At 42.7% G+C, this 15,956-nt stretch overlaps 1 protein-coding gene across 1 annotated transcript; it reads left to right on the top strand.

Annotated features, from left to right (window-relative positions):
* The first annotated feature begins 4,537 nt into the window (after nucleotides 1–4,537).
* On the top strand, nucleotides 4,538–14,306 carry ripk4 (receptor-interacting serine-threonine kinase 4). The gene is made up of 8 exons (XM_044043090.1): nucleotides 4,538–4,851; nucleotides 7,090–7,381; nucleotides 9,291–9,439; nucleotides 9,809–9,858; nucleotides 10,713–10,871; nucleotides 11,753–11,868; nucleotides 12,271–12,508; nucleotides 12,608–14,306. Exons 1-8 carry the CDS (start codon nucleotides 4,592–4,594, stop codon nucleotides 13,825–13,827), a joined length of 2,484 nt encoding a protein of 827 aa, XP_043899025.1. The 5' UTR covers nucleotides 4,538–4,591; the 3' UTR covers nucleotides 13,828–14,306.
* The last annotated feature ends 1,650 nt before the right edge of the window (nucleotides 14,307–15,956 follow it).

Below are 15,956 nucleotides of genomic sequence, written 5' to 3'. Positions count from 1 at the left end.
TTTGGGAGGTTCCCTCGGGGAAATTAACAAATTAACAGGTGGTTTGTTATTGCATTGAAATGTGTACATTTAATTATTGAACATCTACTGTTTTAACACAGCCCAGTTTCTTAATACACTATTTACAAGATTTAGTGGAAAGAGCCTTTGTACGGAATTTTTTTTGCAGCTGCATGAGTTTCACCTCTGAATGATGGGAAGAAGAAAACACAGGTTATTGGTTATTCTTAACCTAATATGACTTAATAAATAGACTCATTGTCTATTGAGTTTTAGTTAATGCCAAACCAACTACTGCTTACTTTGTTGTGAGTAGGCGTGGGAGGATAAAAAAAAATCTCCTTACCAAAATGGTTGCAATTAATTGCCATAATTGTAAAACAAAAACATTTAAAATATGAAATATCTTTGAAATATTTTGGTTTTTAGATCTGTGGAGAGCATGTCAGGGAACTATGGTGGCCTTCACACACCAGAAAGGATGTTGTATGTCTTTGTTTGCATTGTAAGTCTGGTTGGTTTGTCTGTTCAGGTTCAGGTCACAGCCAGCTTTGTTGTTTTTATATCTGTCAAATATTCTGTGATCATTGGCATTTGGATTGTAATAATGGGACTGAAAGTTGTTTTTATATGTTTGAAAAAACTCAACATGTGTGTAATGGTAGCCCTTTGCACAGTACTGTAAAAGACTTTAAAAACCAAACTTGTTATTATTTTAAAGTGTGATACAGTTATATTACACACTTATAGGTCATTTATTCAATTTCTGCCAGTAAACCCTTGACCATAAACCTTAGTACTCACGGGGCAGGCACGTCCATGATAAATAATAATACACAACTCCTTATATGGACATCCTGGGTGTGTGTGTGTTTACAGGTCACATATTCAGGCTTTACAAAATGCATTTCTTCTTCTTCTTATGTGTTTTTTGATTCAAAGTTGTCATTCATTTTAGATCGCATTTTTAAGTAGTGATATAAAGCAGTGACAATTATGCAGAAGTCACAAAATGTTCGTTTATTTTGTTGATAAAATGAGGTTTTAAACATTTTGAGTACTTTTTGTTCAGGTGTGTTTATATAGTTGGTGAAAATGAAAGAACATTCATCAGATTGTCTAGGTTGTGCTGAAAAAAAGGATATAAGACTCATAGGCTCTATATATAAGCTGTACATTTTAACATAGTAATGGGGAAAAGCAGCCGAAATGCTCTGTGTTCTAAGGGTTAAAGCTTTTTTGGGGGCAGAACATTGGACGTGAAATGCTTGTATGGATTCTTATTTATCCAGGTCATAATTATCTAAAACACACTGATTCAGTAGCCTGTCGTGGGGCAGAAGGTTACAAAGAAGCCTTTGGGATGAAAAGTGAAGCATCTTTAAGAAAAATGACCACGTCCTCTTCTCTTACACCGACTGTCCTCATGTCCTCCTTCATGACGTCCATGAACCTAAACTTCCCACGTTCCCAATTATCCTAAATAATGGAAATTGACCCTTATCAGTTTACTGTGAGTGCTTTTCAAATGCATTGTTTGATAAAATCATGAATCATCCTGTCCCGGGCTTTGAGGGCTTGTTATAAGCCTTATCCTCACTGATGCATGCATAAGTATTTCAGGCCAGTGAAGCTCATTTGAATTAAAAAACAAAAGAGGCCATTTTTCACACATGAAGGAAAGTGGACGGTCCTGATTGATTGCCTTGTTTTTCTAATTCGGAGCAGAGAAGCGGAACCAAAAGAGCCGATGTGACTCAGGGCGGTGATAAAAGCTCCCTTTTTTCATTTTAATGATCAGTCGGTGTGCTGAGGACACATTTACACTTCACACGAGGGAAGGACTCTCACCTCAAAGGTCACCTCTGGTTCCCAACCTACAGTGAGCAGCCTGACAAGAAGCCCCAACTCCTCACACACACACACACACACACACACACACACAAAATCCCTGATGACAAACTATTAATACATTACACCTCGTCTTTCCAGTTTTGTGATTGAACCTGGAGAGCAGGGTGGAGTCGAGTGATATGATGAGATCATGCTATCGAAGCAGAGGTGGGGTTGTCTTGTCAGATGCTTGTCACCAGAATGCAGAAGGAAAAAATAATAATAATGTTTGATCATCATTGGCATCAGCTGATCTCATTTGAGGGTTGGGTTCAGGTTCATCAACTGAGCAGCCGTGTCTGAAGCAACAAACATGGATGTAGCTGCTTTAACAGTGACATATTATTTTATAATAGGATAGAGGACTGTGAAAAGTGGACTGTATGATGATGATGATGATGTTGATGATGGTGTCTCCATTACATGTCTGACATTTGTGAATACAGCTGTTCAGTTGGAGGAACAGTATTCTAGGTCCTGAATGTAAGGTGCATTCAAGGAACCTGAGATAAGGCTGGTTTAGCACTACATGATTGCTGAAATACTATGAGACCTCACTGAGGGAGCGTTTGTGTGTATATACAGCAGCTGAAAACCATTTTTCCCCAGTGGTTCTCAAACATTTTTATACCAAGTGCCACCTGGGGAAAATGTTGAGCACTCGAGGTAACAACATTATAGCCAACGTTAAAATACAGTGGTGTAAATTAGGGCTGAACAATTAACCGAACATTTATCAAAATCACAATACGACTTACTGCAATTTTCAAATCGCAGGAGGCGCAAAATGTGTGTGAAATTAGCTAGCTAGCTCGCTAGATTTACATTTACATCCCATCACATGTTTGAAAAGGAGTAGGCAGAAGTATAAACTTATATGTGCCTACTCCCATTTCTATTACACACAACTCAATGTATACTCTACGTTATACCTTTGCCAAATATTTACATATTTACAATATTGCCATTTTAGATTAAGTATGGTCCTGACCTATATACATCATATTCTGCAGACTGAAGGAAACTCTGTCTTTGTTTCTCACAGATCTGCACAATTATCACACAGTAATCATTTTTAAATATGCTAATAAATGAAAATAAGGATAATTATGTAAAAACTGCCATTAATTTATTCAAAATAGATTCAAGAATCCTTACATAACAAAAATGTACTTTGGTAGGCTTCAAAATAATACTTAAAACACACAGGACGCAACATTATGAGCAAAGGTACAGCTACAGACTTTTCACAGGAGGCAGATTTATTCCCCATTATATAATTTGCTCTCTCATCATCCTCATCTTCCTCAGATATACTTCACACACTGGTATAGTGAATTAGACAAAGATGGTGACTCTGATTATTATTATTTAATTTATTCCTATTATTTTGTCATTTGTTACCCTGGTATATACAGTAGAACAGTATTTTTCTCCAAGTACCACCAGAGGAAACTCTCGTGCCACTGGTGGTACACGCACCGCAATTTGAGAACGATGGATTTATCCCATTAAGTTGCTGAACGACCTGGTTTTCCAGCAGTAGAATTCACTTCTCTTAAACTTTTAAGTCATAATGTTGTTGTTGCCTTCGTCTGTCTTTACTTAAAAAGAACCACTTCCTGAGAATGTCAGCGGATGATATGAGATCTAAACACAGAGAGAGAGTCATGAGGAGCTGATAGGCTCAATCAGCCCTGTGTGCACTTATGCACTACATTTTTACCCTTTGTGGTATTTACACATTGAGATACACATGTTGGCATCACAAATACTGCATGTGTGATAAACCTAAGAAATAAACAGAAGCGCTCTGCCCACTCTCTCCACTCCTTTCCCCAACCACAGCCTAACAAGGTAATGGGTAACTGCTGTGATCCTGTGGCCATGGATTGCTATGTGAGCAAACCATGAAAACACACCTGCAGGATGTCCAGGAACTCAAAACCTCACATTTATAGAAATCCGAGAGAGAAAAGGAGTAGTTTCCAAAATAAAAGCACAACACAACAAAATGTACTGCCTCTTTTAGATGATATAAAGTTACAACAACAACAAAAGTAATATTTCTGATCAGTAATAATGGCATCCAACCTAAGTAAACAACAAGGTGAACTAAACATGTAATTAAATACTCTCTCTTCATCGCTCACTCTCTCTCTCTCACACACACACACTCTCACTGACACCTGTAGTATTTTGAGATATATGAGAGAACACGTCCTCCTCCCCTGAAAGAATATGTGCCAAAAGATGAGTCCACATTTTTCTAAAGCATTTTTTCAATATCACATAACCTATTGTTGAAAAGAAACATTCCCTCTTCATACCTCGGGCTGGACTCGGTGGTATTATGGTCTACAGTAGGACAAAGGTGTGTTTATGAAAGGACACATTCCTAAGTCCATGGACCCCTCGGCTATTTACGGAGATTATTCTCTCCTTTTCTGTGACAGAAACACGAGAAAGTGTGACACTTTAGGGCATCTGGGGGAAAACAAGCCATTGTGGCACTGTGGTGCCTTGTGTCCTGTCCTGATGCAATTTTTCTATCTCTTCCCTGTGTGTTTCAAAACCAGGACGTGATGTCACTGCAGCAGGCCCAGCCCCTATTTTCACCTGAAGAGAGGGAGAGGCCACACTGAGCTAGACAAGGGGAAAAACAAGGAAGAGCTCACAAGCAGGCAGGTCGGTGTGTATGTTCACTTGTCCAGAGTGTGCCGTGGAGACCAAGAAAAGAGGAGTTTACCCAGGCAGTGGGTTTCTCAACACGGATATGGACGTCCCAGATTCCCCAAACTGGAATATGGGGCTGCTAAGGACCTTTGATTCCTCTGAGTTTGGCAGCTGGGAGAAAATTGGCTCAGGTGGATTTGGACAAGTATACAAAGTCCGGCACATACAGTGGAAAACATGGCTGGCTATCAAGTGCCCTCCCTGCCTTCACATGGATGACAAGTAAGTTACAGCTGTGGAGCCACATGGAGTATCTTTGGACTGATGTTGAAGTAGAGTTGCTTTATACCGGGTGAAAGAATTGGGCTGATAATGCTCCAGGAAAACCTCTATACTTCTGGGATGTGTTCTTGTCTGTGTGTTGTGCTTGTGTTTCAAGACAGTCTAAATGAATAAAAACATTACATATAGAGATGATAGACTACACTTTGAGACATTACTACTCACCGAGGGCCAGTCTGTGCACACGCATCAGCTGTAATGTTTTGGTTTTATATACTGTTAAGTTGATTTGCAGGGGCATACTGAACTGCTGATTCATCCCTGGGGCAAAAGTAAGTCCACATTGCTCAGGGACGTAGCTGTTTACTTCTTTTCCATCCACACCGAACATGAAAAGGTTGACAGCTGATTCCCCCCTACCTAGTCAACAGTGGTATTGTCATGCAGCAGCCTCTGGGAGGGGCTGGTGAGAATTTATGTCCATTTCAGTGAGGGAAACATGTTGGTCTTTGACCCTACACAATTGTGTATAACCTATAACGTATGCATGGATCTTGTTTTTTTTGCTGTGTGTGTGTGTATGTGTGTGTATGTGTGTGTGTGTGTGTGTGTGTGTGTGTGTGTGTGTGTGTGTGGGTACATGCTTGCCAGGGCATGTGTTTGTCAGTTGCCCTGTGGTGCCTCCCTCTGTACCTGTGAGTAAGCTCCTTCTTCTTCTTCTTCTTCTTCTTTAGCAGAACTGTAATGCGTCAGTCATCGGAAGTTTCCATTCGTACATGGTCCTTGTCTCTATTGACATGGGTGTTTATCAGTGGACATAACGCATCATAAATGCTGGCCTGGCGTCACAACATGCTGGAGAGGCAGACGTGCACCTGTACTTGCTACAAATCTGATTGAATCCCTTCTCTTTTTTCCATCTTTCATAAGAGACAGACTTTCATAAGAATAGAAGGAAAGGATGGCTTTAAAAAGCTATTTACTGCCAGTGACGTTTCGAGCACGACAGACTCTTGATTACAGTGTCGCCATCTTATATTTCACCATCCAGTTTGATTGTTACGTCCCTAAAACTTTTCAAACTAACAAACACTAAGATGACTTAAACTTTGCCATTTAAGAAAGAAAAAAGAAAGAAAGAAGAATGGCATCCCCTCCAAACTGGTGGTGCAACTCAAGACATCCGCTGAACCTGAACCAAAGATGTTATCACCTCCAAACATCTGCAGGTTGCATAAACAGTCATTTGACTGCAGTCTTCATTGACCCACACATAACATCCAACAACAGGGACTCAAAGCCACCTTTGTCTGCCTGGCTCGCTGGCTGCCGCTGGTGTTGTGGCACAGACAATAAGAGAAGCTGCAAAACCGGTCTTACCAGGGCCGTCTGTTAGAGTGAGGACATTGTTTGGTTCAGAGGAGCCGTCGAGGAGCACTTTGGGTTGCATGATGGATTTAGCAAACAAGAACATGCTCAACATTCTCCTAAATCACACTTGATTGTTCTTCCTTGGCAGAAATATGGGGCTTTTCCAGAAAATAAAGGACAGACTACTTCCTTATAGAATACACTTTTATGTCTTCTGTCATTTTACTGATTGTGATGAAAACTAAGTTCCCTCTCTGTCTTCATCCTCATTAGAGAGTTTGCGTTTTTTGTTTTAAAAAAACAAACAAATGCAGCCTTTGGTGGAGACGTGTGCGGTGAGGTCATGAATGACCTGCTCACTTGTGTTTGAGGTATGTCAGCAGAGCCAGCGCACTGATAAAGGGAGCTGTGCAAAGGTTGAGAGAACAGAGAACAAGAGCTGTGTGCGCTCAGCCAGAATGCCCTCACGGCCTCAAAAGGGCCACCGAGCAGCGGCAGCAGAGCCACGTGCTTGCGTTTGTAAATTAATCATAGCGGTCAATCGTCGAGGTCACAATTTCACAACCTCTGAGTTTAACACCCATGTTTGGTCTGCATAGCTGGGAGCTCAGTAACGATGATGTGTAACATTCAGGAATTTGGATTAGGACAAATGTTGTGCCAAATGTAACAGCCCGATGAGCAAAGCCTGGCTCGACAATTATCAGGTTAATGTTTACAGAGGAGACAGTGAGTGAGCTATGGAATGTGGAGGGGTTGGTTCAAAACTTCCTGCAGTGAACACACTTCCTAAAATTGCTTCGTCACAAACAGAAGTAACAAAACTATAACAGAAATGTAAAGTAAAGTAATCTGTCATTATTTTAGGGACCGTGCGGAGCTGCTCGAGGAAGCCAAGAAGATGGAGGCGGCCAAGTTCCGTTATATCCTTCCCGTGTATGGGATCTGTGAGGACCCCCAGGGCCTGGTCATGGAATACATGGAGACCGGCTCTCTGGAGACCCTGCTGGCCAACGAGCCGCTGCCCTGGGAGCTCCGCTTCCGCATCATCCACGAGACAGCGGTGGGCATGAACTTCCTCCACTGCATGAATCCGCCTCTGCTCCACCTGGACCTGAAGCCTGCCAACATCCTGCTGGACGCACACTATCATGTCAAGGTAGAGAGTTTATCATATCGAGGGACACCATTACTGCCCCACACAGTCCTGAAAGTCAGTGGCAGGTAGTTCAAAATCATTTCTACATAACATAACAGGTGGTTAAGACTGTATGGCCTTCTGGTTTGAAAACCGAAGCTGAGGAAATAGGATAGAAGTAGCATTCACTCACCAGCAAAAAGAAGTCTATAGGAAAATAAGCAAACCTCTCACTTGATTTATAACTTCTGCAAATATATTCTTCAGGATTTAATGGTCTCAATCAACAGTTTCAGGTCTTCTCCAGCATTTCATGGTGTCATTTTTGGGGACACTGTAAATCTCATAGAGTTAATTTTGCAACTGTCAGGCTTCGTCCATTTTTATATACAGTTACAATCTATGTTACGAAAGTGACTCAGGAGCCAGCATACCCTGTTCTTTCCCAACTGCTGTGGCCTCTCCTTTGTTGTGAACTGTCCCACGCAAGCAGGGCCCTGCTTCTCGACTCACACGCTCAACTTTCACTCGCAACACAGTCGCCGATCTTGTCGTCTTCATATTTTCTTCTTTCTTTATCTATTTCTTGAGACTCCGTTCCACCATTTTTGCCTCACAGCCGTGATTATTGTCAATATAATAGGATACAAATAGAGAATCCCACGCCAATCAGTCACTCACTGATTGAGTTATGCTGCTCACAATTAGACAAACCTTATCATTAGGGTGATGATTCTAAATCAGAAAATGTCCTTAAAATATACTATTATAGTTTTTATAGTCCCCACAAATCTGGTTTAAAAATGCATTTTAACCCAGATTTAACCCTTGTTATTATTATTATTTTTCAATTATTGTATGTAAATGCTTCTTTTATTGGCTTTTACACGTGTCTTTTAGCCCTCATTAGTTGTTGATTTGTATGGTATATTTTGGTATACTTTGGTCTACCCTGTGGTTTTAAAATGTGCTTTATAATTAAAATTGGATTGGATAGAATACGCCTTTTAAATTAGTCACCAGCTTTGTTTTATTGAAGCTGCCATTTTGCACCATCATGTTTCTACAGAGTGTGTTTTATGTTAGTAAGTGGGAGCCTAGTGTGCAAACTATGTGAAGACCAAAGTCCTCCATGTGTTGCACTCTGCACTCTCACCATTAGATGTCACCAATTCTTACACACTGAATGAATGAAAATAGTTTTAATTTATTAATTTAACAACATGAGCAACATTAACATCAGTTACAAATCAATGTATGTCATAAAACAATGATCTAAATCATTGGAATCTGCCCTCAGAATGATTTATTACCAAATAAAGGCCTCATCACAAAAAGTTTTTTATGGCAGTAACATTATGAAAAAGTTAAATCATTAGTATCTTGTCAGATCTTGTATCAGATCAAATCCTGTCACAGATGTGTATCTTGAAAGCCTCAAGTTTAGGTTTTTAAACGCTATTTAAGCCGTGAGGTGCTTTGCTTCTACCTTTCATCCATCTTTAAATGGCTGCCCTGCACACACTGTGAGCAGATGGCTGTCGCTCAGCTACTGTCCAACCTCTCAACAGCTCACCCGCGCTGAGAGCGATGGGTGGGAACTGTCATCTCTGAGTCTAATACCTGGATGTAAACACCTCAGCGGGCCTGTCCCTACAGGATTAATTTGACTCCCATAAAACCTCCCTCGGAGAATGAGTTAGTGTTCATGGACTGTGTGGGCGTGCACTCTTTAACACAGACGTGACGGGCCTCTCCTCTCCTACAGGCCGGGACATGGCCGCGTTGCCCTCATCATACCTCTGAGTGCACATAATAAGAGCTTAGCTGGCTGTCACATGCAGTGGGCAGAGTTAGTCATCAATGTCACGGTGCTTCTTGAGAAAGGTTGCTCTGTTTGAGGCTCTTATCTGTTCCTTTTCTGTCTCAGATATCTGATTTTGGCCTGGCTCGGTGGAACGGCCTGTCACGGGCTGACGACATCAGCAGAGACGGCTTCTGCGGCACCATCGCCTACCTGCCTCCCGAGAGCATCATAGAGAAGGACAGAGTGTCGGACACCAAGCATGATGTTTATAGGTTGGATTATTTGTCATGACATTATTTACCGTGTGTGTGTGTGTGTGTGTAGTGAGTTTGTTTGTTGTCTGGCTGGAGCTCTCCTTCTTTTGTGCGTGATCACTGAAGCTCTGAGTCACCGTGATCCATTAAATCCAGGAGATGGGTTTGATATGATTGTTGTTGCATAAAAAACATGAAGATTAAATGCACTATTTCTTGTTTAACACCATAAAAAAGACATACGACTTCATTTATTTGCTCGCCCACTTCCACTTGTTTTGACCCCCAAACAGTACTGGTTTAATCTGGTTTGAATTGAGGACTGACGTGTCAAATATGGAACAGCTTTTCCCGATATCTTTCAACTTAAATTCTCCTCCATTCCAGTTTCTCCATCGTCATCTGGGGGATTCTCACACAGAAGAAACCGTACCAAGGTAAGACTTGTATGAAAACCACTACACTTTAAAAGAGTAGATTTGGGTCATTTACTTTTAAACCCTCAGGTCCAACCCTCAGCCAGTCTCTCCACCATTAATGCCAATATTCAACAAAAATACATCAACCCAGTCCTGATAATTACTGAGGATTTAGATCTATATACTGCTATTTTTAACACTGCTGTGAATTTTCAGTTAATAAGACCCTCTGGTTAAATCAATACAAAGTGTGTGTAATGTGTGCGTATAGGAGCCGTCGTGTACATATTTACTTAGTGAATTCCAGAGCAGACAGGTGGACTCAGCTCAGGTTGGTGAGTGAAGAGTATTTTTTTTTCCCAGGCGTATCAGGTAGCACTTTACTTCATGCTTGTTTTGAAGGCCACGCAGTGCCTCACTGAGGTTTTCCAGGTTGACACTGGCACTGCCCATGTTGATCCAGACATAATTAAAAAGTGAGAAATGGCCCGCGCACCATCCCTTCCCATTCTCCTCCACCTTCGTAGGGTATTATGGTTACAATAGTAGGTGAGGTATTTGCGATTAAAGCCTCTATCTGTTTGTTCTGAATCATTGACTTGCCTGATCCCACATTCAGATAGAAAGAGGTCAGACCTGGAGCTCTTTTTAGAGCTTTTACCTTTTCGCTCCCATGGGAAAACAACAACACACACACACACACTCCCTTATCTGAGCACACAGGAAGACGGCGATAAAACCATGCATGACTATCAATGTAAGCACTGGCACCAGCCAGCACCTTAGGGTATGTTGTTATGTACTGCAACGTTTAACGTCAACGATGGAAGTTAGCTGACAAATGGACGTGTGTTTTTTTCCCTTTCCTGTAGGAGAGAATAACATCCTGCAGATCATGGTGAAGGTGGTTAAAGGCGTGCGTCCAGACTTGGCGGCAGTGTCGCGCTGTCGACCTTCAGCGTGTTCGGGTTTCCTGAGCCTCATGCAGCGCTGCTGGGCCTCGAACCCTGACGCCAGACCCAGCTTCCAGGGTGAGGTATTGTTCTGTGCTCACAACGAAACAAATGAGACAAAACGTGCCTTTGTGCTTAATGTACCTTTTTATTTTTGTTTCATAAAGAGTTTGTGTAATGGTTAGTGCCATCTAATGGTGACACTGCAGAGTGCACTTTTCCAAACACTACAGTAGCCGTCACAAATCAAGGATGCAACTCTTTCCTCTCTTTCACTTTTTCTACCCTTTCCTCCTCCTTTGTTGTTTATGCATCATATTTATGTGAGTGGAGCCATTTTTTCTTTCGCTTCAAAACACAAAACTTGTACTATTGGGTTGCCATAGAAACGTGTAGGCACAAGATGGCAGCCCCTGCAAAGCAAGTCCCTTCCCTTTAGTACATATAAATGGTACATTTTAAGGCTACCAAAAAATGTCAACGCATTTAAGTTATTTAAAATACTATGGAATTGTATTGAATTTAACTGTACACATAGAAGGAAAATAATCATGTTAAGTTAAATATGGAACATTTTTACATCTAATAGTGATTAGACTGTTACATAGTTTGTTCAGTTATTAAATCCATAGAAATTGGGATAAACCCCCTATGAAACATAAGCAAATAAGACAAAAATGTCCATGATCCCATGCTGCTTCCTGACTTCATCAAACTACCTTTTCTTGTTGTTGTTTTTATTATTAGCTCCTTGTGCGTTTGCATTTGAAGATATACCTCTTAAACTTCCTGCTGTCAATCCCTGTGTAACTCAAGTGAGCCTATTCCTGAAGTGCAGCCGGCTGTTAAATTGAAGCTTTTGTTTCTTACCTTTTTAGTGCAGCCTTTTTCTTCCTCTTTGTTTCCTAATCCCAACTCTGCCATTACTGAAACCTGACCCTGAGCTTCTGTCACTGCAGAGATCACATCTGAAGCTGAGGAGCTCTGCTCCAAACCTCAAGAGGAGCCCAGGACGCCCACCTTATCTACGTCAGAGTCGGAGTCCTCGTCCCATAACGCACTCACTGGTGACCAGGTACGACATGGCAGCACTTGCATGTCTCATTAATGTACTGTATAACTACACACCTGGACGACGAGAGGCTTATCACAACTGTGACTTTGTCAGTCATGATGTTTCATCAATGTTTGGTTCTAAACAAAAACACACCACATGAGAGGAATGTGGGCTGATGGGATTGTTGTGCCGCCTCGTCATTTCTGTGGCACTGGCTGCTGTGTACATGACAAGACGCACATGCACTTCCGTATGCTTTAAGGTGATCGTACTTAAGTTCCGCAGTCTATCACTATGTCAACACTCGCAGCAGTTACATACCTGAGTGCCAACATAATGGAATGTAAAGTGTGTCATTTGAACAAGAACAGCTTGTTCAAATATGCTTACCAGGCTTTTTTTTCTCTCTTCCCTCCACAGGTCAAAGACAAGCCGGTGCGTCCAAAGTCCGCCATGTTGCCGGAAAAAGATTACAGCCTATCGGAGCTGCTGAGTCAGGTGGATTCTGGGATCTCCAGGAGCTTTGATCGAGTGAAGGAAGATGGCTGCCACAGCAAAGAGAACACCTGCAAGAGACTGTCTGGCATCTCCTCTGCAGATTCAGCCTTCTCCTCCCAAGACTCCATCACGCTGTCTTTTGAAAAAGAAAGTACATATGGTAAGAGCTAATTAAAGAACTTCAACTGGAACTAGTGTTTGGTGATGAGGAGTATGGCTGTAAGTTTGTGGATATTTTTTTTTCTTCAACTCTGTTCAGATTCTGCTGAGGTCCAGAAGCGGAAGCTGTGTGATGCCATCAGGACCAAAGACACTGCCAAGCTGATGAAGATCCTCCAGCCTCAAGACGTTGACCTTCTCCTGGATGGAGGGGGCAGCCTACTCCACCACGCCATCACCTTGAACAACGAAGAGGCCATCAAGTTCCTCCTCATGAACAATGCCAATCCCAACCTTGCCAATGCCCGTGGCTCCACACCCCTCCACCTGGCCACAGAGAAGCACCTGAAGCCACTGGCGGAACTTCTGCTGAGCCGCCGCAGCACCAACATCAATGCCAAAGACGAAGACCAGTACACAGCTTTGCACTGGGCTGCTCAAAATGGGGACGAGGCTATCACGCGCCTCCTGCTGGACCGCGGAGCCGCCATCAATGAGACAGACGGTCAGGGCCGCACACCGGCTCATGTTGCATGCCAGCACGGTCAGGAGAATGTGATCCGGGTGCTGCTGAGCCGCGGTGCAGACGTTCGCATCAAGGGCAAGGACAACTGGACGGCGCTCCACTTTGCTGCTTGGCAAGGACATCTGGGTATCGTGAAGCTACTGGTCAAGCAGGCCGCTGCCGACGTGGACGGACAGACGACGGACGGCCGCACGCCGCTGCATCTGGCATCCAGGCGGGGGCAGTACCGAGTGGCGCGGATCCTGATTGAACTAGGTGCAAATATTCACATGCTGTCCGCCGGGCTGAACACGCCACTGCACGTGGCTGCAGAGACGGGTCACACCAGCACGTCACGCCTCTTGATCAAACACCAGGCGGATATTCACGCCCAAAACGATCACAGACTCACTCCCCTCCACCTAGCCTCCCAGCGAGGCCACCTGGCCACCGTCAAGATGTTGATAGAAGAAGGGGCAGACCCATACAGACCCGCCCATGCCCTACGCACGCCCTGCCACCTAGCGGCAGAGAATGGACACTGTGAAGTCCTCAAAGAGCTGCTCCACCACTGTCCTGATGGTGGCGCTCTGTCAGATGAGCAGGGGCTCAGCCCGTTACACCTGGCAGTGCAGGGTGGGTACTCGGATATCATAACTGTGCTGTTGCCACAGGATTGTCAGGACATGGTTACTGAGAACTCAGCGCAGCTGGGAGCCGAGCAGCCAGGCCCACCGGAGGCCAAGCAGCTCCAGAGAAAAGTTGTGATTCTCAAACTGACCGAGCGCAGTGACTGTCCACAAGCAACCAGCTAACCAGAGCACAGACTCTGTCAGAACTGTGTCACTGTTTATACGCCACTAGTGCCTTAGTTAGGGAGCGGATTATCTTTCCAATCTTAGGACTTTAACGCCCCTTGAGCACTGCAGGTAATTTCATACTGGTCAGAAAACCGTTTAATGTAAATATGTAAATACTTGCTTTTGATTTCAGATTTTTTTTGTATACTTTTTTTTACATAACAAGCTCCTTTTTTGATGTAACAAGCACATGTTGTGTATCAGGATTCTGATTGTGTGACCTGTAAACCTGGGGACTTCTCACTGTACTGCACAACAGCTGGTTTTCCCTGTGAGTTAATGTTTTATCAGAACACACACTTTGGTCACAAGCGCTGTACAGCATCACAGCCTTTGCATTATCTTTTTTTAAAGAGAAAGAAAAAGAAACATCAGTGTTCTGTACCTGTTACATATTAGTGCATCATCATCCATTAAAAGATTTAAAAAAATAATTTGTTTTGTTTGACCTTGCTTTTCTTTTTACATTTATTATTTTAAAACTTCCAAGAAATGTTGTAGAAAAAGATTTAGGCCTTTAAAAATAAAAAAAATTAAAAATGGATTCATTTACAATGAAGATCAATAATAAAAAAAGAAAAGATCAATAACATGGGCAAATGATTATTCACTGCTATTGCAATTTGCAATTTTCTATTTCATCAGGAGTGAAATGATGCCAGTTTTTGGACATGTTAAAGATTCCTTTTCCTTTTTTTTGCTGTCCACAGCAGACTTGTTGGTGAGTTGCTCCTGAGACAGTGAGTCTCTGAGATTTTCTTTTCTTGCCGCTCCTCCTCCTGCATGCGTGCAGGATCTTTCAGACTTGTTGTTGGCCAGACTTGGCGTGTCTGCATCTGCAGCTTCACCTGTTGTGTTATTATCTTTATGTCTCTACTACAGATCCCACAGAACATGCTCAGGTTGGCACAGACCATGGGAACGGCCCCCGCGGGGGATCGCAGGCTGCGGGATGATGGATGAGTGAGAAGGGGCGCTGATGGTTTACCTGCGATTCCAGCCTGTTGGCTAATTCCTCAGACCACTTGAGCTTTTCATCGCTCACTAAAGTCAACACGCCATCCCTGTGTGACGCCTCGAGGGCTTGGCTTTTCGTAACCTGAGAAATTCAGTACGGGTGGCTGCTGCTTGTAATTGTCCCATTTTTATAGCTAATGTTTGCAGAGACCCAGAAAATGACTGGTAAAAAATGTGTAATCTGAGGCCAGTGTTTTGTGTACACAGCACTCTAACCTGCCTGCTGCCCGGTGATCTATGTTAACTCCAGCTATGAGGAAGATAATGTGCTCTTGTTGCCCAGTCGCAGGTTCTATATCCTGTCAAGGCTGCTGTTGAGTTTGATAGACTGTTACTGTTGTGTGTTAGGTTAGTACAGGACAGTAACTCAAACTGCTTTGTGTGGGCAGTTACATTTCACTCTTCTTTTGACTTTGACAGGCCAGGCAAACCTACTCTTGTGTAATATATAGCACCAGTCACCATGAAAAGGATGCTTTATATTCTAAGCGGTCTTTTTTGTTTTTGTAACTTTGACTTAAACAACAAATGAACACTTCTTTGAGTGAATAATAGTCTTATCTAGGGATTACTGCATGTTTGTTTTTTGTTCCAAAATGTGTTTTGGTCTGTAAATAAATACACAAACATCATATACTCCCCCAAAACACTTTCATAGAAAACAGAAGGTGTAAGTGTTTATTTATCTGAAAATACTGGCATCTCGTCACCTAACTCTTTTCAGTACATCGCCTTCAGACTTGAATCACTTCCTTCACTTCTCTTCCCAGTTGTCCAGAGTTCAGCTGGTACCTCACAGCCTGATGGGTGAAGTCAGTCTCCACCATCACATGAGTCACGGAGCAGTGGGTGAATGAATCCAGCCTGAAGCCCTAACAATTCTGAGGAGAGGCCTAACAGGTGTCATTGACGGGCTCAGAGATAAATCGCTCAGTTTTGTCACGCAGGATGTGATGCAACCAACTGTCCGTGGGTCAAACTCAGGTCTGTGTACAAACCCCCGCCCGCAGTGTTTAGATAAATAGTTTGTCAAGACTTCTTGGTTTCACTGTTTCCATATCAGTAAA

Source organism: Solea senegalensis, linkage group LG13 (genome assembly GCF_019176455.1).
Source record: "Solea senegalensis isolate Sse05_10M linkage group LG13, IFAPA_SoseM_1, whole genome shotgun sequence".
NCBI classification, from domain to species: Eukaryota; Metazoa; Chordata; class Actinopteri; order Pleuronectiformes; family Soleidae; genus Solea; species Solea senegalensis.
The sequence above is the reverse complement of the archived record's forward strand: the minus strand, read 5'-3'. Positions and strand labels throughout refer to the sequence as shown.